General features: G+C 33.1%; 1 protein-coding gene across 1 annotated transcript in view; it reads left to right on the plus strand.

Annotated features, from left to right (window-relative positions):
• The window catches only part of Il6st (interleukin 6 cytokine family signal transducer), a 44830-nt gene extending 17925 nt beyond the window's left edge, over nucleotides 1-26905 (plus strand). The window contains exons 4-17 of the mRNA XM_076857278.2: nucleotides 2270-2575; nucleotides 3762-3882; nucleotides 7143-7309; nucleotides 7867-8021; nucleotides 9186-9345; nucleotides 12180-12262; nucleotides 12903-13113; nucleotides 13786-13968; nucleotides 16735-16836; nucleotides 16996-17142; nucleotides 17643-17783; nucleotides 20280-20376; nucleotides 22271-22352; nucleotides 23708-26905. Of these exons, the coding sequence (XP_076713393.1) occupies nucleotides 2270-2575; nucleotides 3762-3882; nucleotides 7143-7309; nucleotides 7867-8021; nucleotides 9186-9345; nucleotides 12180-12262; nucleotides 12903-13113; nucleotides 13786-13968; nucleotides 16735-16836; nucleotides 16996-17142; nucleotides 17643-17783; nucleotides 20280-20376; nucleotides 22271-22352; nucleotides 23708-24448 (2696 nt within the window). The 3' untranslated portion in view covers nucleotides 24449-26905. The remainder of the gene's footprint in view (nucleotides 1-2269; nucleotides 2576-3761; nucleotides 3883-7142; nucleotides 7310-7866; nucleotides 8022-9185; nucleotides 9346-12179; nucleotides 12263-12902; nucleotides 13114-13785; nucleotides 13969-16734; nucleotides 16837-16995; nucleotides 17143-17642; nucleotides 17784-20279; nucleotides 20377-22270; nucleotides 22353-23707) is intronic.
• Nucleotides 26906-27965: the final 1060 nt, after the last annotated feature.

The following is a 27965-nucleotide window of genomic DNA, read 5'->3' on the forward strand; positions in this document are numbered from 1 at the left end:
CTTTGGGGACAGAAAGTTTATGTGGAAAATCTTTCTTTCTTAGAAAGGCCTTCCTTTTTTTTTTTTTTTTAAAGATGGTGGTGCTGAGGATTAAACCTGGGGTCTCCCACATGCTAAGCAAGCACTGTATCACTGAGCTATACCCTCAGTTAACTTTTCTTATTGTTGGGTTTTTGTTTTGCAGTATTGGGGATTGATCCCAGTGTTACTTTACCACTTGCTGAGCTACATCATAGCCCTTTTTAGTTTTTGAGACAGGACTCAATAAGTTGCTCAGGTTGGCCTTGAATTTGTGTTCCTCCTGACTCAGCCTCCCAAGTAGCTGGGATTACAGGCAAGCACCATCACATCCAATTTAACCTTCCTTATTCTTTTTTGTTGGTGTTTTGATGGTGCTGGGGATTGAACCCATGACCTTGTATATGTGAAGTAAGCACTCTACCAGCTGAGCTGTATCCCCAGTTCATAACTTCTCTTATTCTTGAACCCAAATTTCTTTTTTGTATTTTCCCCATTAATTATTTATTTAGAATATACCTGTTTTCTCTCCCAACAGTTCAGCTTTTCAAGTATTGAAGGACCACTTTTCTGTGTCTCTAGGCCCTCTTTCCCAAACTAAACTTAGCCCGTTATCCTGATCATTTATTTTAGGATGTGGCTTCTAATCCTGCACATGCTCATTGCCCTCCTACTTCTTTTCTTGGTCTTCTTTACCTGTGTCTCATCATGTTACCACCCCAGTTCTCCATCTTAAGAGATATAGTAGTTTGACTACTCATTTAATCTGTGCCTCAAATTTTCCTGTCTATAAGATAGAGAAAATAATGATCCTTAACTCTAGATTTGTTGTGAAGATAGCCTAGTGCCCAGCTCACAGTAAGCATTATAAAAAGGATAGTTATGCTATATTATTATAAAAATGATTGAATAAACTACACTTTATTTTAAAAAGTACCTGAAGTAGACATGGTCTGACTAGTGGCTCTGTTATATAGCAATGTTTCATGTTAAGCTAGTAATGAACAAATATTCTCAGATTATTTTCACATGAATTGTGTATGTTGTAAGGCCCTAAGTTTGATCCCCAGCACTGTTTTAAGAAAAAGAAGAAAGGAGGAAAAAACCTAAATAGATACTTTTTCTATTGCAAATTTGTTTTATTAGGTTTAGCCTATTCTAATCTTTCAACAGAATTTTTAGTTGGGTTTTTTTTTTTTTTTTTCCTCTTGACACTAGGGATTGAATACCCAAGGCCTCATGCATGGTAGGCAAGTGCTTTACCACTAAGCTATATCCCCAGCCCTTTTATTTTATTTTATTTTTATTTTTATTGACACAGATCTCACTAAGTTGCCTAGGCTGACTTCAAACTTGCAATCCCTGCTTTAGCCTTCCAAGGAGTTGAGATAACAGGTGTGTGCTGCCATAGCTGGCACATTTTATTTTTTGACCCAATCTAATTTTTTGTTTTTTTATTAGGAAATCTTATCCCATGCATTTAAAACTAATACATTTCTAACACATGTAAATAAATGTAATTTATTAAATTTCTAATACATTTACATTAAATATAACTAATACATTTATTAAGACTAATAAGAATTCCTAAAAGAAATAGGAAATTCTATTCCCTACATTTATTGTTAAAACTAATATATTTGGTCATCTAGTTCTATTCTGTTTTTGTTGCCCCCTTACTATTTCCTTTTTTTGACCACATTTTGCTACATGGATAATATGTTTCTGTCTTTCTGTACCCCATCTATACCACTCTTTCTCCCAGCAGCATTCAGAACTGGAGAAAGGAGACTACCATTGCCTATCTTCTGGAGATAGGCAGAATTAATTAAGATCTGTTCAAATCAAGGAACAGGACAGATGGTGGACAAATATGAGTCAAGCTGCAGTCAGTCAGAAAAAGCTCAGATATTATAATATGAGCTGAAGCATGTATAGATTTTCTTAATCCGGTTTGGTAATTTGTGTATTTCTTTACAAATTTAAGCATTAAATTCAGACCACATTTTTAGTTGTGTTTCTTTTTTTTAGGGAATATTTTAGTGAAAATTCAAGGAATCACATTGAGTGACACCAGCCAGAAACCATTTTGTGCCAGAAAAACTTTTTTCTTTCTATCTTTCTTTTTTTTTTAACAGTTCTGGGGACCAAACCTATGCCCTTAAACATGCTAGGAAAGCACTCTACCAGTGAACTACATCTTTTGCTCAGTTTATTTTTATGTTTTATAAAATTTTGTTCCTTCTTTCAGGTGAACTTCTGGATCCCTGTGGTCACATCAACCCTGAATCTCCAATAATAGAACGTGGCTCTAATTTCACTGCAGTGTGTGTGCTAAAGGAAAAATGTATAGATTATTTTCATGTAAATGCTAATTACATTATCTGGAAAACAAACCATCTAACTATTCCTAAGGAACAATATACCATCATAAACAGAACAGCAGCCAGTGTTACCTTTACAAATGTAGTTTCACCAAATCTTCAGCTTACTTGCAACATTCTTACATTCGGACAAATTGAACAGAATGTTTATGGAATTACAGTTCTTTCAGGATGTAAGTTTTGTTTTTAGTTTTTGGCATATTTCTGATTTTGTCATGACTATTGAACTACAGTTTTAGTGTTGTCCTTTAGAATTAAATTTATGAAATGGGGTAACTTGTGGGCTTAGTGACTTTTGGACATACTTAAAAAATAAGCATAGAAGTAGGACCTACATTTTCATTAATATTCAGATATCCTAAAGAATAACAGAGATTTTCTCTTGTTTCATGAAAGTCAAGCATTTTTCCAGTTTTCTAGAAAAATATTTTGGCTTGAGACCCTGACCCCCCAAAAATAATTATTGTTGATTTTGAAGTCTGTGAATATATTCATAGTAACATCCAGTATTTTTTAATTGCTGTTAAAATGCATATGTAAAGCAGCTCCCTGAAGGTAGTAAACAAATACTGGAGACAGCCCTTCTTTTTTTATTTTTGCATTACAATTCTTAGTACACATAGTAAAGAATGTAAGCTATGCTGGGCGTGGTGACACATGCCTGTAATCTCAGTGGCTCTGGAGGCTGAGGTAGCTAGGCCCTAAGCAATTCAGGGAGATCCTGTTTCTAAAATAAAATATTTTTTAAAAAGGGCTGGGGATGTGACTCAGTGGTTATATGCCCCTGGCTTCAACCCATCTTACAAAAGAAAAGAATGTTAACTATGGTCCAAAAGCAGGTTACCAAATTTGCAAATCACTTCAACCATTAAAATTTCAGCATTTGTTTTTCTTCCAGTAGAGTTTGAGAAAACAGTAAGAACAGAAATATAAATGAATTATTTTGCTTCTACTTAATTGCCTGTTATTATTGATTTTTTAATCCAGTTATTAATGAAAGTTTATATATATATATATATATATTTTTTTTTGGGGGGGGGTAGTACTAAGGTTTGAACCCAGGAACTTGTGCATGTGAGGCCCTCTACCAACTGAGCTATATCCCCAGCCCATGAAAGTTGATTTTTATGTAGAAAATTAATGTGAAACAAACTAGTTAATGACAGCTATGATATAAAATATGTATTACTACCTATAATTGAGTTTTAAAGTTTTAATAGAAAGAAATTAACTTTTTAGTCACCAGTCTTTCATTATGTCCACAATTTTGTCTTGGGTTTGTTTTTCTATCTAAGGGAGTATATAAATTGGACAATGTTTGTGGATATAAAACTTTTTTAATTGATTATTTCCTTTTAGTTCCCCCAGAAAAACCTAAAAACTTGAATTGCATTGTGAATGAAGGAAGAAAAATGATGTGTCAGTGGGATCCTGGAAGGGAAACGTACTTGGAAACAAACTTCACTTTAAAATCTGAATGGTAATTTATTTTAAGTTTGTCCTATGTTGGATGTATTAATTAGACATTATTACTGGAAGTTTTATTTTATCAAGCAATAATATTGAATCCAAAATTTTTAACAGTATAACTTTATTTTGGAATATCTCAAATATATATGAAAGTAGAAAGAATTTTATAATAAATCCCCATGTGCACCCATCACCCCACTTCAACAATGATAGCACTCGTGACCAATCTTACTTTATGTGTATTCTACCCCATATTGTTTCCAAGAAAACATCAGGCATATTCCATTCATAAATATTTAAGTACATAGCTCTAAAAGACAAGGCCTTTTAAAAAACATAACCACATACCATTGTTATACCAAAATAATTTAAAGTACTTTAAATGCTCAGTTTTTCAATTAGTATTAATTACCTCAGCTATTTCATGGAATGTATATGTGTATGTATATATGTGTGTGTTTGTGTGTGTGTCTGTTTTATATTTTTTTCAATTGAGATCCAAATAAGCTCTATACATTGCAAATTGATATTTGTCTCTTTTAACCATAGGTTCTATCTGCTTCTCGATTTTTTTCCTTATAATTCAGTTATTAAGAAAACTATTATACCTCATTGAACATATTCTCTCCTCACTAAAAAGTGCCAAGAGCTACAGATTTAATCAAATTTGGGTTTGATTATTTTTTTCCCCAGAAACTATTTCATAGGAGTGATATACTTTCATGAAGAACCACTTCATAGTGTTTTATTGAAATTTTTATCTGATATTAAAATTGAGCATTGATTTCAGGTGTTATCAGCCTTATTCATTCTTTTTAAAGTTTACCATTAGGGTGTGGTTACTTGTGCCTGTAATTCCAGCTATTCAGGAGGCTAAAACAGAAGGATCCTTAAGTTTGAGGCCAGCCTGGGCAACCTAGTGATACCCTGTCTCAAAATTAAAAAAGGACTGAGGGTTTATAGCTCAGTGTGTAAAACCCTGGGTTCAATCCCTAGCACCAAAAGAAATTTTTTAAATGAAAGAAAAACTCCTTGTTGGTTTGTTTCAAACATAAAAAGTTGAAAGAATTTTATAGTGAATACTCATACATACCCATTATCAACTAACATTTTTTGTATCTGCTTTATTACACATCTATTTATCTATATACATCCTTCTATCTAATTGATAGATATATAGATCTGTCAATTCATATTTTTTGTTAATACATTTCAAAGTATAGGCATTAGTAGTTTTTATTATTAAACATTTTAGTATATACATGATTAAATTATTTGTTTAACCATAAAAAAAGTTTGAAAAATCATCTAGATTCTATAATTAACATTTTTCTGTATTTGCCTTATCTATTTATCTATGCCTCCTTCTCTTCATCTATTAATCCATCTCTTTTTGTTAATATATTTCAAAGCACAGGCATGGGTGTTTTTTAATACTTAAACTTTTCAGTGTTTGCATGATTGAATTCAGTATTTGCTTACAGGTTTGATTTTGTTTTTTAGGTAAAATTTACATATAGTGAAAAACACCGATCTGAAGTACATCCTTTAGTGAGTTTTGTCAAGAACAACTCAGACCTAAAATGTGGAACATTAGTAACACTCCCAAAAAGTTCTCTCATGCTCCTTCTCAGTCAATCCCAGTCACCACTCCACCCCATGAAGCCACTCCTTGTCTGAATTTCTTCACCATAGAGATTATTTTTGCCTGTTACTGAATGTCACATAATATGTAACAATACAGTATACACTCTTGTGAAAAATTTTTATGACTGATTACAATGCGTCTGATATTGAACCTTATTACATCCCATTACATCACTAAGTTCAAGCCTGAGAGACTTAGTGAGTCCCTGTCTCAGAATTTAAAAAAAAAAAAAAAAAAACAGCTGGGAATATAGCTTACTGGTAGAGCACTAGGCTCACATGTGCAAAGCTCTGAGTTCAAACCTCAGCATGGAAAAAAAAAAGAAAAACAGAAACTGTAAATACCCACTAAAAAAATTTACCAAGTGAAGTTGTAAATGATTTTAAAGGATTCTCACGGAAGTTTGGAAAATCTTTTATATAACCGTACAAGTTGGTGGAGAAGGATTTGCCAGTGTGCTTGCTAGAGAAGTAAAAAACAATATTGAAGGCCATTGAGATGTATTAACAAATGAGGAATTAGAAGAACTTGTTCATTCCTCTACAAAGGAAAAAGATGGAGAAGAAACTGAAACAGAACCCGCAATGTAAACATTTCTGAAATTTGCTAAACTATTTTGAATTGCACAGACATTAAAGAACAAAATTATGTAATATAATCCCCAGATGGAATTAAAAGCACTTTTATGATCACCAAAGGATTACATTCTCTAGGAACACTTTGATGAGTTAAAAAGAGACAACAATTTCCAATTATAATGTTCTTCCAAAAGGTTTCAGGGTTGGGGGTACTTTCAACTATCAAGGATCCCCAACTATTGACATCATTTGCTCCAGACATCATCATAGTTTTATTATCTATGATCTTCTGAAAAAGATGATTCTTCTTCTGGCTTATTGTCAGAAGGACAGTAATATTCTAAGATTGCCTCACAATGCCTATATCATTCACCTTATTTTATCTTATCAGGTGGGCATTATATCATCTCACATCATCACAAGAAAGATTAGTACCGTAAGATATTTTGAGAGCCATATTCACATAACTATAATATTGTTCTAATTGTTCTGTACCATTATTAATTTCTTCTATGCCTAATTTATAAATTAAACTTGTGTGTGTGTGTGTGTGTGTATATATATATATATATATATGTATGTATATATATATATATATGTATGTATATATAATGGGTAAAAACATACTGTAGATAGGAGTTAGTACTGTCTGAAATTTCAGGCACACACTGTGGAGTCTTGAACTGTATCCCTTGTGGATGGAGCAGGACTACTTACTGTACTAGGATCACAAGAAAACTGATAATTTTGGGAGAAGGATCAATAAGAAATAGAGCATAAAATTCTAAAATATAGTATTATTTGATTAAAACTTTGAAAATAATTTTGTCTTAAGATATAGAGTTTTCTAGAAAAGCAGGCTTATTTTTAAGAAAAGTTACTTGATTTTAGTTATAAACTAAAACAAGTGGAAACTTTGCTGCTGCACAATCTGTCTCATCAATTTCTTTTCAAGTAACTTTTTTCACTACTTTTTTCAAACCTAGTTTTAATGACTAATTCTTTCTTTCTTTCTTTCTTTCTTTTTTTTTTTTTTAAATTTAGGGCAACAGAGAAGTTTGATGATTGTAAAACAAAACCTGACACCCCCAACTCATGCCTTGTTGACTATTCTCCTGTGTATTTTGTCAACATTGAAGTCTGGGTAGAAGCAGAGAATGCCCTGGGGAATGTTACATCAGACCATATCAATTTTGATCCTATAGATAAAGGTAGTTATAAAACTGAATTTGAGAATTTTGTAGATTAAATAATGATTTATCAATTATTTTTTTCAGATTTTAATTAATGTAGAAACAAGCATTTATTTAATTAATGTAGTGATTTTTACAGTCATTATATCGTCAATATTAAATATAATCATGGGAAAGAAAAGTAACCATAATCTAATCATACTAACAACTATTTTCACTTCAAATGTTATCTTTTTGTATTTGTCCCATTCTCTTATACCATTGCAATCACAGTATACATGTTCCATTGTTATTCTTTTCAAACTTTTGATTTATCATAAACATTTACTTGCTTTTGATATCTAAACCTGAAAAACATAATATACTAAATTGACAAGGAAAACTAGTTTCTTTAGAAATCTTTTCTTTCCATTTTATAATGTATCACAATACCATTTTCAGAGAAATTAGTTCATGTGCTAAAAATAAGTGAATAATGTAAAATAAAGAAAAATATAAAAAGAGTATATTTGATTTTCTTTTTGAAGTTGTAAAAGTAAAATGTGATCAACATAAGATTCTATTTTATTCTTTAGTGAAGCCTAATCCACCACGTAATTTATCAGTGAGCAACTCAGAGGAACTGTCCAGTATCTTAAAATTATCCTGGATCAATCCAAGTATTAAGAGTGTGATAAGACTGAAATATAACATTCAATATAGGACCAAAGATGCCTCAACTTGGAGCCAGGTAAATTGAAAGTTACTGCTTATTCAAATAGTCTTTTTTGAACCCTCTAACCTAAAAGTCTCAATCATTTTCTGAATGTCTGATTTTCTGGTTATGTGAAATATTTTGCTTAACAACTGTTGTAGGTCTTTATTTCTAACAAGAGCAAACAGGAAGACATCCAGATAGAAAAATACAGCTATGCTGTGTACAGTAACCTTTAAATGAAATATGGAAGTGATGAAGGGTGACAGGAAAGAGCATTTTTGATGGTAGGTAAAAGGAACACAAGTAATAAGAAGCAAATTAAGTAGAGGAACAAAAATAAATGGATTACAAGGATGAAGGTAGAGCAGGTGTTCGCATACTACAGTTTGCAAACAAAGTTCAGCCTGCCATCTGATTTTGCAAATAAAGTATTTTTGGAACACAGCCACACTCATTCGTTAACATACTGTCTTTTTATGCAAAAAATGGAAAGTCAAGCCCTTGCAACAGAGACTCTGTGGCGCTTAAGGCTAAAATAACTTACAGGCTGGGGTTGTGACTCAGTGGTAGAGCACTCGACTGGCACACTTGAGGTACTGGGTTTGATGGTTTGATCCTCAGCACCACATAAAAATAAATAAGGTCAAAGGGATACTATTTATCCCTTTATAGAAAGTTTGCCAACTTCTATGGTGGGTGCTGGGGGTAGTGGTGAAGGGGCTTGGCAAAAGAGAGAAGGGATAAAAGAAAAATTAGATCAGCATGTTTATTTCCCCTGCTTTCTCCACCTAAGGTTGTGCCCATCAAGGCAGCCCTCTCTATCTGATCCTCTTCTTTCAGGCTTTGGTGCCTTGCCTTTTCCCTGTGGCCTTAGAGGTGGTAATAGCTATAAGCTCCAGAGTGTTAACTGCACTAAGAAATCCCTATACTTTTGACCATAGTTCTTTTACATAACCCTCCTTGAATTCATTCTAACTGGGGTGTACCATCTATTTCATACTGAGATCCTGAGTAGGAGGGAAAAAGAGGAAGGAGGGAGAAGGAAAGAAATTAAACCCAATAACATTTACTAATTTTGACTTGCATTTATTTCTCCTCAGAGGTTGAGTTTAATTTGTTAGTCTTACTGTTTTCTGAAATTGTATACAATTTGTTGGCAATTTGTTCCTGTTGTTGCTGAATTTGCTTTATTTTCAGATTCCTCCTGAAGATACAGCATCTACCCGGTCTTCATTCACTGTCCAGGACCTTAAGCCTTTTACAGAATATGTGTTTAGGGTTCGCTGTATGAAGGAAGATGGTAAGGGATTTTGGAGTGATTGGAGTGAAGATGCAAGTGGGATCACATATGAAGATAGTAAGTAAATAAATGAGGATATAAAGCTAGTAGAATTCTGTCTGTGAATCATGTCTGGTTTTAATAACAGATCTCATTGCTTCTTATTTTATGATCATTCAAAATAAAGTGTGATACTTTTTTAAGGATATTGAGATAGATGATTTAATATGCATTATTGATAGTTTATTTTATACTTAAACTGTCATGGGAAGGTACTTTAAATGCCATCAAAAAACCTTTACTTAACTGTTGATAAGTTCAGAACATTTTATTCAGAGAGAGTGGTCCAGCAATACCCCTAACTAGAGAAAAGATATTTATATTATATCTTTCATTCATTTATTTCTACCAGCACTTGGTAAGTCCCTGGAAATGAAGTGATCTGGGATCTGAATTGGTTGATTTTCATTTTTTCCCCCTCATGGATAATAGAAGATGTATAGTGTAGAATACAACAGGGTGTAAAGTCTAGAGTAAGACTTCCTGTACAAAGCATTAACATTACTGAGTCTTTTGTGTAGCTATCAAGCAATAATAGATTGCTTATAGGCGTATAGATTTTTCATTTTGAATCTTTTCCTATTGCAGTTTTCACTCTTTAGTTGTCATTAACAGCAGCTATGGCTTATCTGTATCCCTTCGCTTCCAACTGTGTTAAAGGTTTAGGTCATTGTGTGAATTGAGAATGTCAAAAGTAACCTTCTCCCTTCAGAATTTACTCTCTCTGCTCTCAGAAATGCCAGGTTAGCAGTCTTGCTATTTGCTGATTTGAGAGTCCTCAGATTCCTTTGACTTGACCAGGAATTAGATTCTTAGGACCTTTAGAGTTACCTTAGGTCCTTTGGGGAAGTTCATGAAGCACTTCAAAGTGCAGGCAAAATTATTGTGTGGTTAGCATATGCATCTCCCTGGGGTGAGGGTGTATAATCTTAGATAAGAGATCTTTGGAGCCAAGAACATTATAAACCTTTGGACAAAGTTTTTCCTAAGCTTAAAGAATGAAGCCTCTAGATACTCTTGATGTTAGCAAATATTTCTGGCCCATAAATTTTTCTTTATAATTTCATGTTCTTTATTTTGTTTGGGTGCTGCAGCAGACTTGTGTATATGTCTATTTGAACCTCTTAGGCTGAGCCTTTTCCCCAGCTTTCCTGACCTGTTTGTTCTATTCTCTATTTTGTCATGTATCCGTATATCTTCATGGCCAGGATATCACTGCTCAGGTTTTATTCTGATTCTGACTTTACTCTGTTGAATACTGGGCTTATAATTATACTTACCAGATTTTTGAAATATCAGATACAGGAATGTTTTTAAACCTAATTACAGTGATCCATCCTTATCTGTAGTTTCACATTCCATGGTTTCAGTTTCCCACAGTTCAGAGATACAAGATGGAAAATTCCAGAGAAACACTTAATAAGTTTAAAATAACTATTATTACTACATATTGTTATTTATTGTTGTTGATCTCTTACTGTGCCCACTTTCCAAATTAAAATCTATCATTATTATGCATGTTTGTATGTATAGAAAAAACATAGCATATATGGAATTCAGTACTGTCCAGAGTTCCAGGCATCTACTGAGGTTCTTAGAATGCATTCTCTGCAGATAAGAGACGGCTACTATATTGGTACTTTACACTTTTTTTTTTTTTTTTTTTTTTTTTGGAGGTACTAAGGATTGAACCCAGGAGCGTTCTACCTCTGAGCTACATCCCCAGCCCTTACATTTTTAATTTCCAGACACGGTTTTGGTTAAGTTGCCCAGGGTTGCCTTAAACTTCCAGTCCTTCTGCCTCAACCTCCCAATTGACCAGTATTACAGGCATGCACCACATGCCTGGTAGTATTTGATACTTATATTCTTCTATCTCTTTGATATCCCAACATAAAGCAATAAACTTTTGTGACATTTACTACATTTAGTTTCTTTTTATGTTTATATACTTAGAGGTTTTAGTCATATTTTAAGCATATATTTGTGTATTTCTGTATGATTTTTCAATTTGATATTTAACAATAAATAGTATCAGTTGATTTTTATCATGTATACACACACTGGTTGTTTTTTTATTGGTGGGGAGGGGGGCAGTGCTAGGAATCGAATTCAGTGTCTTGCCCAGTGAGCAACTCTAGGCCTGTATTTTCTTTTTTAAAAGTCATTAGTATTGACTGATTTTTTAAAAGTATTATAATTGTAAGATACGGTATTCAATAGAATGAGAAAAGATTTAGAATAAGTTAAGCAATAATGTGTTGATCATGAAGAGGCAATTATAAATGACAAAGCAGAGAAGAGAGGTTAAGCATATCAGGAAGGCTGGGGGCAAGGCTGTCAGCACAGAGATTAACATGATTGTACATGTTATACATGTATAGACCAGCATCTGAGCAGAATAAAGAACATGAAATTGTAAGAAATAAATAATGATATCTTTTGGTTATTGCTTAGAACACATTTTTATCTTTATAATTTTGATGTTAGAAAAAGTTTCTTTAATCTGTAGCTGGGCTACAGATGGTATAGGCCTGTCCTGTAGTCCCAGCTACTTAGGAGGCAGAGGCAAGAAGTTTACTTGAGCCCAGGAGTTTAAGGCCAGCCTGGGCAACATAGCAAGACCCTATTTCAAAAAAATAAATTAAATAAAATTATTATCTAAATCATCAAGCTATTACCATGTCTAAAAGAAAACCCAGATATATCTTGATGGGATGGGAAAATGCTGTGAAGAGCTAGACACATCATGAGATGAAAGGGAAAGAATATTAAGAACAAAGTAAGAGAATAATTTATAGGATTTTATTATATTCAGATAAAAATATTTTAAATTTTTGTGTTTTCTTTAGGACCATCCAAAGCACCAAGTTTCTGGTATAGGATAAATCCATCCCATTCTCATGGCTATAGATCTGTACAACTTATATGGAAGGTAAAAAAAAAAAAAATCTATTTTTTATCTCTCTTATAAGTATATTTTAATGTTATTATTGGTGTAAGTTTTTTAATACTTAATTTTTATTCATCTTAAGATCAGCAAAGCATTTGATATTTTAAACAAAGCTTTATGTAGGGATTAAGTTCATAAACTGCAAATAATATCTCATTTGTTATTTCAGCACAGTTCTATGAAAGTGTAAAACCTATAAGAAGAGGTACCCTTTTGTATACTTTATTGAATTTACCAGGGTGCCTCATAGAAAGCAATAAAGGTTTGCAGTAATCAAAATGTATTATAATAAATTGATATGTGTACATGAGTACATCATACTAAAATGAGTAGGGAGAAAATACCCAAGTATAAATAATATAGACCAACGTAGCATAATGCAGAATTCTGTGCAGAACTGGAAGCTAACTGAAAAATGGTACTTCCCCTTGTTCAGTTGAGCTTCATTCTTTTACTCTTCATCCAGTGGATAGTGGTATTACTTTAGTACTGACTGCAAAATAAATTTATCAGTTTCTTCCAATTAAATGTTTAGAGGTTTGATATAATGGCAGAATTTGTGAATATAAAAAAGTAATTATTCAATATTTATGAAACTTTTTAAAATAATATTTTATTACAGACATTGCCTCCTTTTGAAGCCAATGGGAAAATCTTGGATTATGAAGTGACTCTTACAAGATGGAAATCACTTTTACAAAATTACACAGTTAATGACACAAAATTGACAGTAAACCTCACAAATGATCGCTATAGTGCAACTCTGACAGCCAGAAATCTAGTTGGCAAATCAGATGCGTCCATTTTAACTATCCCTGCCTCTGACTTTCAAGGTTTGTGTCTGTAAAATGGAGTCTGGATCATGGATGAAAAGAGTGGTTAGGTATAGATAAGGATCCTGTAAAAACACAAATGAATTAAGATTACCTGAGTATCAGAGATGATGGTATTTTCAGAAATCAGTCAGAAAGCAGATTTCTTTAGAATTCATGGAATGACTTCCCATCCCTATGTGACTCATTTAGACTCTTTAGCATGCTGTTCAGCTCATTTAAGCATTTTCTGATTGATTAACCTGATTTTAGAAATATTTAAGGTTTTGAGAAGTTTCTATGCATATATTGTTTATTGGTAGTTTTCAGAGAAGAAAAAAGTTGAAAGTTGCTGTTACAAACTTGAATACACAAAATATTTAAAGAATTTTTAAATATTTAAAATATTTAAAAAATATTTTAAAATATTTAAAATAAATATTTAAATAAAATAAATAAAATATTTAAAATAAAATAAAAATATTTTAAAAATATTTTTAAAATATTTAAAGAAAACAAGAATTTTTAAAGATCAGTTGACATGTAAGTTAAAAGAAAGGGCTTTTTATTCATGGAAATAAATGTTATGTGCTACAAAACATGATAAATTACATTCAGAAATGACTATAAGAGATTGAAGTTTGAAATCACGAATGTTCATTCATTGTATTGACATCAAACTTTGTTTTAAAGCGACTCACCCTGTAACAAATCTGAAAGCGTTCCCCAAAGATAACATGCTTTGGGTAGAATGGACTGCTCCAAGTAAATCTGTAAAGAAATATATACTTGAATGGTGTGTACTGTCGGATAAATCACCCTGTATCCCAGACTGGCAGCAAGAAGATGGTACCGTGCATCGCACCTATTTAAGAGGTATACCTGGCTAGAAACATCTAAGTTGATATCCTTTTTCTAATGCATTTAGACAGTTTTTTCTTTTGCATATTCTTTTCTGGCTTATACGCATTGTAGTCCATTGAAAAGAACCAATTTATCATAACCCTACTAATTACTAGATGTGTGACTATCAACGAGTAACATTTAACCTCTCTGAACTATGGACAGAATAGGGGTAATACTGTCTTTTTGGCTTTTTATACCCAAATATCATTCTTATCACCACAAGAACACTCACAAAACTGTAAAAAAGTATAAAATAATGTAGTCTTGAGTACTGATTGGTTGTGTATTCTCTGCACCTGACTTAACTCTTCATTCTTCCAATGAGAAAATAGTTCCTTATAGCCTTTGGGTGACTTGCTGAACGTCTTATAGCCATAGATTAGGGTAGTCCAACCAGAATGCAGGTTTCCTTGTACCTTTTCATTTTAACTGCTAACACAGAACAGAAAATAATGTGTTTTGTTTGGGGTTTTTGATTTGTTGTTTTTGTTGTTTGCGGTGCTGGGGATTGGACCCAGGGCCTGGCGTATGCTGGGCAAGCCCTCTACCACTGAGCCACATCCCCAACTCCAAAACATAATAGTTTTGTAGCATTACAAACAGAATTATTCTGTGTGGTGAGTAACTACTTACGTGGCTGTAATATATAATGGCTATGAAGAGAAAATAAAAACATTCAGTGAGTTATGTGCTTTTTTAATAAAGAAAGGAATAATCATTACACTTAATCTGTAGATAATATGATTAATCAGAGAAAAGCCCTAAGCAGAGAAAGAACCTGCCATAAATTTTTTGAGCTTTATTCATTAGGTAGGTTTGGATTTTACTGACCTATTATTTAATGTACAGTTTAAATATGCCTGATTACCTAGTTTATCAACCTTATTGAATAAAAACAATGGTGGAACCAAGGAGAAGACAGGTTGGAAATAACTAGACCTAAGAAGTTTAAAAAGCCTAGTGTAGGTTCTGGAGACATCAGGGTTTCAAGGCTCAACAGGCCTGAAAGCATCACTATCACAGTATACTTTAAAAATAGCATATTTCTTGATAATGTGGTCTCTTCAAGAAAAGGTAAAATTACTCTGTGTAAGAAGGCAAATGTGCATATAACTTTATGAATAATAGTTAAGAAAATACAAGTTCTTGTTGAAGATAAAAGCTTCAATATCAAACACCATTTTCTTTTGTGTGTATGTATGTTTACATATCTTTTTTAAATTTTTATTAATTTTTTATATATGACAGTGGAATGCATTACAATTCATATTACACACACAGAGCACACTTTTTCATATCTCTGGTTGTATGCAAAGTATATTCACACCAATTTGTGTCTTCATACATGTATTTTGGATAATGATATCCATCACATTCCACCATCATTTCTAACCCCCTGCCCCTCCCCTTCCCCTCTCACCCTTCTGCCCTATCTAGAGTTTGTCTATTCCTCCCATGCTCCCGCTCCCTACGTCACTATGAATCAGCCTCCTTATATCAGAGAAAACATCCGGCATTTGTTTTTTGGGGATTGGCTAACTTCGCTTAGCATTATCTTCTCCAATTCCATCCATTTACCTGCAAATGCCATGATTTTATTTTCTTTTATTGCTGAGTAATATTCCATTGTGTATATATGCCACATTTTTCTTATAAGCACAGTTTCTTTATCCATTCATCTATTGAAGAGCATCTAGGTTGGTTCCACAATTTAGCTATTGTGAATTGTGCTGCTATAATCATTGATGTGGCTGTGTCCCTGTAGTATGCTGTTTTTTAAGTCCTTTGGGTATAGACCTAGGAGAGGGATAGCTGGGTCAAATGTTGGTTCCATTCCCAGTTTTGCAAGGAATCTCCATACTGCTTTCCATATTGGCTACACCAATTTGCAGTCCCACCAGCAATGTCCCACCTTTTTACCCACATCCTCACCAACACTTACTATTGTTTGTATTCATAATCGCTGCCATTTTGACTGGAGTAAGATGAAATCTTAGAGTAGATTTGATTTGCATTTCTCTAATTCCTATGATGAACATTTTTTCATATATTTGTTAATTGATTATATATCTTCTGAGAAATGTTTATTTAGGTCTTTGGCCCATTTATTGATAGAGCTATTTGTTTTTTTTGGATAAACACTATTTTCTGATGTGGATAGATAATACACTGTATAAAAAGGGAAAACTTCATTCTACATACTAAAAGAATAGATTACTTTGATAATTTGAAGAGATTATTAATAAAAGAAATTTGCATTTAAGATAACTTTTCCTTTTAAATTACAGGGGAAATTATCACTTTTTTTTAATTATCTTTTTTTTTTTCAACTTACCTGAGAAGCCATAACCCTTAATGCTTTCCCTTAGGTCTATTAGTGGCATCTTGCTCATTAGGCATTTCTCAAAATTAGGTAAGATATGAGTTGTCAAACTAAGTAAGATTTAGAAGAATTTGAGGTCAGTGTTGTATAAATCCTGAATGTAAATATAATAACTGTTTTTATTAACAATATAAGTAGTTTTATATACTGTATTGGTAATAAAAGTAATATTGACTTTTTATGAACAGTTTTACCCTTAAGCTTGAGTCCCATAAATAAAAGATAATGCTTACTTAGAAAACTGCCATTTCAAAGGAAAATGCAATGATAATGAAATTATAATGTGAAAATAGATCATAGAATTTGTATTTTTCATTATCAAAAAAATGCTTAATCTGCTATTCTTACTATAGGGAAACTAATGGAGAGCAAATGTTATTTGATAACTATTACTCCAGTTTATGCCAATGGACCAGGAAGCCCTGAATCTACAAAGGCATACCTTAAACAAGCTCGTAAGTCCACACTCACTTTCTTTGAAGAATGTTGTTTAGTTTTAACAAAGACCTTTTATCATCTTTAAGTAAGGATACTTCTCATGATATTCAAATAATTTTAGTTAGTTTCTAAATTCTGTTGCTTTATAGTTAGCAAATACATTTATTCTGTTACAGCACCTTCCAAAGGACCTACTGTTCGGACAAAAAAAGTGGGGAAGAATGAAGCTGTCTTAGAGTGGGACCAGCTTCCTGTTGATGTTCAGAATGGATTTATCAGAAATTACACTATATTTTATAGAACCATCATTGGAAATGAAACTGGTAATAATAAAACTGTATCAGTTGCTAAGAATTATATTTTTTTCTTAAGCTATTAAATACTAATTTCTCATCTTGCTGCATTATCCATCTTTTTATTGCATATATTTTATTGTTGTTTGCATATATTATTTTTTGAAGACACTTGAAAATATGTCATGCTTGTTCATGGCTTTATTTAAAAATTATTACATCGTGCTTAAGGAAGAATATTATGTCAGAGTTACAAAGGTTGTTTTCTGAGAAAATGTTTTTATTACTTTTAAATATTTGCACAGTAACAAATATAGGACAAAGCAAAACCATTGAATTATTTTTTAAAAATATTTATTTTTAAGTTGTAGTTGGACACAACACCTTTATTGTATTTATTTGTTTTTATGTGGTGCTGAGGATCAAACCCAGGGCCTCGCACATGCTAGGCAAGCGCTGTACCACTGAGCCACAGCCACAGCCCCCAAAATGTTGAATTATTGAATAAAGCTGTTTTTGATTTCTTCCAGCTGTGAATGTGGATTCTTCTCACACAGAATATACACTGTCCTCCTTGACCAGTGACACATTGTACATGGTACGGATGACAGCATACACAGATGAAGGTGGAAAGGATGGTCCAGAATTCACTTTTACTACACCGAAGTTTGGTAAGAAATGATGAATTGTTTTTTCTTATTTTATCATGTTTTAAAATTAAACAGACTAGAAATGGGCTTACTGTGCTAAAATTTTGTTTAAAAGTACACCTTTAGCCGATAGGGGCATAGCTCTGTAGTGCCCTGTGTTTGATCCTCAGCACAAAACAAAACAAAATAGTGTACCATTGGATTCATAAAATGAAGTGTTCATAAATTATGATTTTTATATTTATATGGTTTAGTTGTTTCTTTTAACTATAGGGAATGTTATTCCTGACCTTTTTGGTGTTACACTGTTTCTGACTGAATTCACCTATACTCTGAATCCCACAAGAACTTGCATATCCCCCTCAGTGGGTTCATCTTTTTCCACTGGATTGGTTGTTATAGTTTTTCCCTCTTCTCTTCTCTTGTTCCTTCCATTTATAATCAGGTTGCTTGAAAAACTAGTGCACCTTGGAATCTCCACTAGTACCTCCAGCTCAGTCACTAGAAGCAGGCTTCCCACTCCACCACTGTTCTGTAACCTCTCTGGTGTTCTCATCGAAGACCTTAGACATCATATCCAGTGCATACTTTTTAAACTTTACCTTTTTTCCATTTTATTTATTATAGGATCTATTTGGCCTTTCCATTCTTGAAACTTCCTCCTCCCCTGGTTCATCCAATCATACCTTTCTTTGTTTTTCTACTAGCACTCTCCTGAATGTCCCTCCTCTCTGGCATGTCCCTCTTGTTCTTTTTCTGTTCAGCCTTTACATCATTTATTCCCCAAAACTCTGTTCTTGGCCAATTTCTTTATCTGTCTATTCATACTCCCTGTCATGACTAAACCATCCTCTTTCCTTCTTGAATACATTTCTCTTTCTTTGTTCCAGGCCACAATCATCCAGCTCTGCCAAAACAGAAATTTAGATGTGATTACAAAAAATTTCTTTTTTCCTTCCTTGACACCAGGTGTCAAGTTCTATCAGTTATACCTAATTATTGCTGGCCCCTGTGCTTTCAGAAGCAGCAGCTTGCTCCAACTGCAATCTCCTCATTATTCTCTCCAACTTTTCACCTTTTCCTGCATTGTCCTAGTGTGGATCCTCCTCTTTTCTTTTTTTTATTGTTCCTGTAGCCTTCCAAAGAACACTTAAATGCATTCTTTCTTATTCCAACTATTTGAATTATTATAGAAATTACCTTGTTTTCTTGAATTGTATTTGTGGCTCTCACCCCCAAATGCTTCAATAAGGGGAATGATAAATAGCAATCTACATGTTCCTTATTAGTTCATTGATTGCTGAATGAGAAAAATAAATGATGAGTGACTACATAAAATACATAATAAAAGGTCCTGAGTATTTCTATTAGGGCTAATAATGAATATAGTTTTGAGGATAAGGTTTGTCCTGTATTGTGACATGTTAATAGATATATAGTGAATGATACTTGAAATAAAGCATTGAAAAAAATAATAAGACTTGAAAAATATTTTCCCTAATTACAAAAGTAATGTTCATTATAGGGAATATATATATACAGTAAAATACAAAGAGGAAGAAAAATTATTCTTAATCCCTCATTTATAAATAATCTAACATATAACTTAGTTGAAGAAACATGGCAAAAGTTAAAAAAAATATACTGGCATATGTGAGTAGGAGTTTAAAGATAGTAGGGGGATTTTCATCTTTAAAGAAGAGTTCATGGAAAAGGCAATGCTGGAGCCTTAAGTTTAGCTTGTGGATAATTGGGAAAAAGAAGATGTCATAAAGTGGCACAAGCAAATGTCCAAGGCATGAAAACATAAAAGCCACTTTTTCTGTGCCAGTCTGCATGCCTCGTGAGCATCTTTCCTAAAATTCTCAACTCTATATCCAGTATATTATCTTTTTGAAAATAACTTACAATTTTTACCTCAATTGTATTTTTTATTAATTTTTTTAGTTGTAGATGGACACAATACCTTTATGTAATTTATTTATATGTGATGCTGAGGATTGAATCCTCATTCGAGCCAGGCAAGCATTTTACCACTGAGCCACAACCCCAGCCCTCATTGTATTTTTATTCCTTATAGAAAAGTTAAATTTGTTGTTCAGTTGTTTCATAGCTTTTGCAGTTCTACCCAGTGTTCGTATTCAGATATAATTTTTCCATTTTATGGTGATGAACATTATAATATTAAGCTTTTGCTAAGATTCTGAGTGCAGATCATAATTATAATGAATGGTTAGGTTTGAAAGCTTTAACAGACCAGATATATTGTCTTTTGAGTCATTTTATTCCCCCAAACAACATGTATTTTATGCTTACTACCTGGTCATGGTACTATGTAAGGAGAAATTGTTAGGATATGATTTAATAAGGAGGGAAGGAACACTTTTAAAGTTCAAAAAGACTGAAAAATCAAGAAAGTACTTTATCTGTTCAACAGGCATTGGTTGGGAGGTTGTATTATTTCCCTTTTGTGTGTGTGTCATTTATTTCTCATCACAACCTTTCCCTTTTTTTTAGCTCAAGGAGAAATAGAAGCCATAGTCGTGCCTGTTTGCTTAGCATTCCTGTTGACAACTCTTCTGGGAGTATTGTTCTGCTTTAATAAGAGAGACTTGTAAGTACCTATATTCATATTTTTGTATTTCCCCCAAGCATTATTGATCTATAATTTACATACAATAAAATTCGTCTATTTAAAAAAATTTTTTTTAGTTGTAGATGGACACAACACCTTTATTGTATTTGTTTATTTTTATGTGATGCCAGGGATCAAACCCAGTGCCTCACTCATGCTAGGCAAGTGCTCTACCACTGAGCCACAACCCCAGCCCCTAAAATTCATCCATTTTTAGTTTACGGTTTGATGAAAGTTTGCAAAAGTGCACAGATGTATAACATTTCCATCACCCTAAATTTCTTCATTGTTTATACTTATCTTCCTCCCTCAATCCTTGACCTCAGGCAATTACTAATCTGTAACTATAGGTTTGCCTTATCTAGAATTTCATGTACTTGAAATCAAACAGCTTGTAATCTTTTGTGTATGATGTCTTTCACTTAACATTTTTGAATTCATGTTGTTGCATTTACTTCTTTTCTCCTTTCTTTGGCTGTATAGTATTCTGTAGTATGGATATGTTAAAATTTATCCATTTGTTATGGAAGTTTGGTTGTTTCTAGTCTTTGGCTAACATGTATAATAATGCTGTGAACATTCATGTGCAAAACTTTGTATGGGCATATATTTTCATTTATCTTTAATAAACAACTATAATTGGGAGTGCTGGGCTATATGGTAAGCCTATGTTTAACTTTGTAAGAAATTGCTAGACTTTTTCAAAATGGCTATACCATCTGGCATTCCCACCAGCAGTGCTCCGTACCATCACCAACACTTGATTCTGTCAGTTCTTCATTTTAGTGGTTGTATAGTATTGTCTCATTATGGTTTAATATCCATTTCCTTGCTGATTATTAATGGATCTTCTCATATGTCACATATCTTCTTTTGTGACATGTCTGTTGGAAGTTTAAAAACTTAAGTTGATTTGTTAATATTGAGCTGCAAGAGTTCATGCTCTCTTTACAAAGTTTTTACCAAATGTGTTTTGCAAATTTTTGTCCCAGGCTATACATTGCCATTTTGTTTGCTTAACTGTGACATTAAAACAACAGAAGTTTTTAACTGTGAAATTCATTTTGTTTCCTGCATTTTGTGTCATTTTTAAAAAATCTCTGCCTGACCCAGTGTCAAAATATTCTCTCCTGTGTTTTCTTCTAGAAGTTCAGTAGTTTTCACTACCATGTCTACAATTTATTCCTAGTTAATTTTTGTGCACGGTGTGAGTTCAGGGTTAAGGTATATTTTTATCCCACAGATACCTAATTCTAACACCATTTATTTTTATAAGATTATTGTTTTGCTAGTGAATTGCCTTGGCACCTTTTCTAGAAATCATTAGTCTGGACATAAAGGTTTATATCTATTTCTGGACCCTCAGTTCTGTTCCATTTCACTCTGTGTCTATTCTCATGCCAGTACCACACTGTCTTGTCTTTTTTGTTAAAAAAAAAAAAGAGAGAGAGAGAGAGAGAGAGAAAGAAAATCATATTTTGTATCAGTGAATACTGATAATTGGAAATTATACATTTTTTGCTTTTAATTTTGTTTGGCTAAATTAAATTTTTAAGTGATTTTATTGCAGGATATCAGAGACTTTAAATTGAATACTGATTGAGTTTAGCCTTATTACTGTTTTTCATTGTGAATACATTAAGATCCGTATATATTTTAACAGTATTTATCCATATATATTTTAACAGTATATTTCTATTTGTCACACAAAAAAATAATTTGTTTAGCTTTGGGGTAAAGTGTAGGTATGTTTTGTTCTTTAGTTAACTGATTTGCTTCTTATAGTTTTAGATGACCAGTTCAGAAAGAAAGAGAATATTAGTTGTTTATTACATGTGGTTCTACATATGCCTTTTTTTCTCTCTCTCTTCAGAATTAAAAAACACATCTGGCCTAATGTTCCAGATCCCTCGAAGAGTCATATTGCCCAGTGGTCACCTCATACCCCTCCAAGGGTAAGATAAAATGCATCTGATTTGTTTATAATGCACAGATATATTAGGATACATTTATAGAGTTTAACCAAAAGATTATCAGGCTGAATCAAAAAAGTAAATGTGTCAGGTGCAGTAGCATGCACCTATAATTAGCTGCTCAGAAGACTGAGGCAGTAGGATCACAAGTTTGAAGCTAAACTTCTCTCAAAACACAAAAAAGGGCTAGTGATGTGATAGAGTGCCCCCTGGATTCAATCCCCAGTATAGGAAAAAAAAAAAGTAAATGAAAATAATATAGTATGTAGATGAATGTTACAGTCAAAATTTTAAATAACAACTACTTTCTGGGGTTCATTGTCATAGCATATTTGATATTCCTAATTCTGTTCTGTTCAATAAAGATTACAAATATTTTATTAAACTTGCAAACTGAAAACTTGAAGTGCTAAAACTGCCAATGTGAGAAACTGTTATGTGAGCATTCAGGATTGGATTTGATATTTAAATCTGGTTTACCAATCTACTGTTTTAATACTGATGAAATGATTTCTAGGATTTGAATGAAATGATTTCTACACTGAATTCTTCAAACTAAAAATATGTCCTAGGTGCTGGGACTGTGGCTCAATGGAAGTGCACTTGCCCAGCATATGTGAGGCACTGGGTTCGATTCTCAGCACCACATAAAAATAAATAAAATAAAGGTCTGTCAATGACTAAAAAAAAAAAAAAAAAAATTTTTGAAGTCCTAAAGGGCAAGTTGTTTGTATTTATTATCCTCTAATAATCCCTGAATTTTTATATTAACAAATTAAAGATGTGTTGTATATTTTTTACCTTTTATAAAACCTTACTCATTGAAGTTGTTTTGTTTTCTTGGTACTAGGGATTGAACCCAGGGATGCTTTACCACTGAGACACATTCCCCAGTCCCCCCCCACACACCTTTTTTTTTTTTTTTTTTAAAGATAGTCTCTCTCTAAATTGCTGAGGCTGGCTTTGAACTTGAGACCTTCTTATCTTAGCTTCCTGGATCACTGGGACTATAGGCATGCACTATCATATCCAGCCTGATTTTTCTTGTTTCCTGGTTTTTTAAATCCATTTAATCCTAGGCTGCCTGCTCTAAGCACAAAATACTAAATGTTATTTTTAGACCATTAGCTATCAAAATGTAACACCAACAATATTGATTTAGAAATACTAAGAAACTTATTCATTAGCTCATTTTACATAACATTATCTGCAATTTGGATAGTTGACAGTCATTTAGTGACATTAATTCCACACCAGTGAAAGTTATTGAGAAGTTTCAGAGATGTATTAACTGAGTGTTATGGCAAAAGTAATAATCCACTTTTTCTCTTTACTAGCACAATTTTAATTCAAAAGATCACATGTATTCAGATGGAAATTTCACTGATGTAAGTGTTGTGGAAATAGAAGCAAATGATAAAAAGCCTTTTCCAGAAGATCTGAAATCGCTGGACCTGTTCAAGAAGGAAAAAATTAGTACTGAAGGACACAGTAGTGGTATTGGGGGGTCTTCATGCATGTCATCTTCTAGGCCAAGCATTTCTAGCAGTGATGAAAATGAATCTACACAAAACACTTCAAGCACTGTGCAGTATTCTACTGTCGTGCATAGTGGCTACAGACACCAGGTTCCATCTGTCCAGGTCTTTTCAAGATCTGAGTCTACCCAGCCCTTGTTAGAGTCAGAGGAGCGACCAGAAGATCTGCAGTTGGTAGATAATGTAGACAGCGGTGATGGCATTTTGCCCAGGCAACAGTATTTCAAACAAAACTGCAACCAACCTGAAACCAGTCCAGATATTTCACATTTTGAAAGGTCAAAGCAAGTTTCATCAGGCAACGAGGAAGATTTTATGAGACTTAAACAGCAGCAGATTTCTAATCATAATTCACAGTCCTCTGGGTCTGGCCAAATGAAAATGTTTCAGGAAGTTTCTGTAGCAGATGCTTTTGGCCCAGGGACTGAGGGACAAGTAGAGAGATTTGAAACAGTTGGGATTGAGGCTGCAATTGATGAAGGGATGCCTAAAAGTTACTTACCACAGACTGTAAGGCAAGGTGGCTACATGCCTCAGTGAAAGACTAGTTCCTTCAACTTCAACACCTATGAAATAAAGCTAAAAATATTTTGTCTGTGACTTCAGATAAAAAACAATCTTCAATCCCTGAAGATGATCATTTGCCCTGAAGGACAAAAATCTCACCTGGACTGTTTTCATTCCAGAACAACTGGGATTTTACTTTAAGCACTACAGAAACTGACTTTATCCTCTGAACAGCTGAATGACTTTGTGCTCTTTTACAATGTTTGCACTGAAGAAAAACAGAAAGCTTATCTGAACTTTATGGAATTAAACTTTGTGTTTTACTTTACATAGAAAATAGTATTTACATAATGAGCAGCAGTCGAATAGTCATACTGATTTTGATGAGACTAATCATCAAAAACAAGTGGCTTAGGGATAGTTAATGTTAAAAAAGAGGAGCAAGATCTAGATCCTTTACTTCATCTGACATCATAATTTAAAAAGAGGTCCATAGGGCATGACTATCTGAGCCCATCTTTTGAGGTCTCACAAAAGAAATGGTGGGGGTAGTTCATTTATAGGACACAGAATATACTTCAGTTCCCTTGTGTAGGTAATGATGCTGCCAAATGTTACTGGAGAAAAGGAACTCCGGAGCTCTAACTTGGCAGATTAAAAATATTTTTAATATTATATAATCAAGATCTTACTAAATTTAAAAAATTACTAACATCCTCTTTTAAGATCCATTTCACAAATTAAGCAGAGGGCCCTTATAAGAGCTAGGAATAAACATCACAAACTGTCTCAAGAATCTTAAAAATTGTTTGTCATTTTTAAGACAAATTAACATTTTATATATATATATATATGTAAACATTATTGACCCTTGTTAAAACTTCACAGAATTTGGTTAACTCAAAGTACTTTGTACAATGTCTGCAGCTTAAAATGTATTTTTACTGAATATGCCTTGTTTTTAAGTATACCAAGCTTTAAATTTTTCTAATAAGTGTTTGAAGAAAACGAAGAGGGCCAGTATTCATCAGAACAAAAATGGAACCCTAAAAACGTACATATTGATTATAGTATGAGAGGTATTTTTTTGTTTTGTTTTGCATGGGTAGGGATCAGTTTTTGTTTTCTGTGTTGCCTGGGCTGGCCTCAAACTTCTGAGCTCAAATGATCCTGCCCAGCCACCCCAGTAGCTGGGACACAGGCATGTGTCATGCACCTGCCAAGAATAGTATTTTAATATCTGCCTGTTCTGAGGTAGAGTGGAACTTAGTTCTACATTGTGATATAGAAATATTTTAAACCTCTCCCAATTCTGTTCTTCAGGGGAGAAGTGAGCCAGGCTTCCAGGGTTTAGCTTAAAGTCACTAATTCATTTGTGCCATCCTCTGATAACCTATGCATGACCTGGAAGCAGGGGTTAAAGAATGGGGTTGAGTAAATGAGAAGAAATTGTCATGCTCTATTAGTGGTTAACTACTACCATCAAGTGAATTCAGAGGAAAAAGGTTTTATTTTTTACTAGTAAGTTTCAGAAAACAGGCAGACTTAAAATAGTTTGTAGATATTATTAAAGAGTAAAAGGCTAAAACATTGGTATATATTTGAATTCTTTTACTTGGAATATTGTTCTATTAGGCTTCCTGCTATATTTTATCATTTGTGTTCTTGCACTTATATAATGCCTAATACTTTTCTGAGTTCTTTTACATATATGATCTTTGTGAGAGTAGATGCTTTATTCTGATATCTAGTTTCCTACTTTGGCAAAACCAACTTGAGATTAATAAAATGATAGAATAAGTAGATGAAGAAAATAGGGCCCAGAGAGGTCAAGAAGGGACAGAGAGACCCAGATTCACACTACAAGATAACGGTGTCACCAGCATTCTAGATGGCCATCAAATGCTGGTCCAGGTCAGGACTAGATGTATCTTTTGCTATGTATATTTCTGTCAGGAAATTTGTACCTATTTTATTTTTTATTTCCTCAAATTAAGTAATGATGTTATTGTGATCATGTTTAACTCTACCCTTCCTCATAACAAATAGCAGTGTTGTAAAGAACCATTCTAAACTTTGTACATTTGGGGGAGCATTTATAAAATGTGAACTCATGATCCAAGGGCATGAGAATGGAGGGTCATGGAAGAAAGGACTGCACGTAAATAGAGTTGCATGTTGAATCCCATACAGAAGATGGTCCAGTGAGTGAATGCCACAGAGCACTTTAGACATGTTACGTGGTTACATTTGTTACTGTGCAAAAATTCATTCAGGAAAAAAATATTGGCACACCAATAAGTAATGTACACTTTGCCCTGAAAAGAAAAACAATCATAAAACTTGTTTTAAATACAAAATTACTTTTCTAGAGCATGTTTTAGAATAATCTTTTGATGCATGTACATTGTATTATAGGTAGGCAGAGAAATCTGGTTTATTTATGTAAAAACTAGTCTAATAAAGTTAGTGGATTTATTACTCTTTAAATTGTTACTGTGGTTTAATGCTAGTACGCCAGAAGACAGTGTCTTTGCAGACAAAATTAATACACTGCTTCTAATGCAGTTTGCCCCTTTTAGGATTAAAAAACAAAAACCAACCTATGTTATATGCGTTGCTATTGTAATTTAACCGTCAGTTACTGGTCTTTTGGTATCCTACCCTTAGCTCTCATAAAGGATAATGCTGAATAATTATCAGAAAATTAAAACTTCAGGCTTTTTCTGTTAAAATATAAATTTTTCATCCTTTTTTAAGTATGAACACACTCAACATTTGAATAAAACCAGGGAGAAAAACGCAAAACCATTTATGTCTTCATGCCTGTTCTCTACCTAGTTCATTTATCTTCAGCCTTATTCCTTGAAAAGTGATTCTACCACCTGAAGTCCACCCAGTGACCCTAGCTCTTATTTTGAAATTAAAGGTTAATGAAGTTTTTATACTTATAAGATACTTATTTATTAAAGCTCATATTTAAGGTAGTTTTAGAAATAGAAATCAAATAATTTTTAAATATGTAATTTTTTGCCCATGTTAACTTGTTAAAACTATAACATATATATAAAAGTATGATGATCAGATAGAATTCCCAGAAATATTTGTCTATTATCATATGTTTAACCAAGGAAATCAAGAAGGAGAAATCTTCCTCCATTCACTTATATCCTACATCATTCTCCTTTTTTATTTTACTCAGCTGGTTTTAAGAGCAAATTTCTAAACCACATACTTGTGTTTCAGTAAAGTTTTATTATGGTGAAATGAGTAAAATATCAAAACAATAAGCTATGTAAAACTTAATATTATTTCAAAGAATTGGAATAGCTTTCTATTATAGGTATCACTGTTACATTGCCCAGGTAAGATTACTTTTTAATTTAAAAAAAAAATGTACTTTTATGTACATTTAGAAAACACACAGCCATAATAATGGCCAGCTATTTAGGATTAGTCTAAAACTGGGGATTATCACAGACTGCAAAGAAAAAAGTATATACTAGCAAGCCTACAGCCTAATTCTTTAGACTGGTCCTTGGCAGCAGTT

The sequence above is a fragment of the Callospermophilus lateralis genome, chromosome 5, assembly GCF_048772815.1.
Source record: "Callospermophilus lateralis isolate mCalLat2 chromosome 5, mCalLat2.hap1, whole genome shotgun sequence".
In the NCBI taxonomy this organism is placed as follows: domain Eukaryota; kingdom Metazoa; phylum Chordata; class Mammalia; order Rodentia; family Sciuridae; genus Callospermophilus; species Callospermophilus lateralis.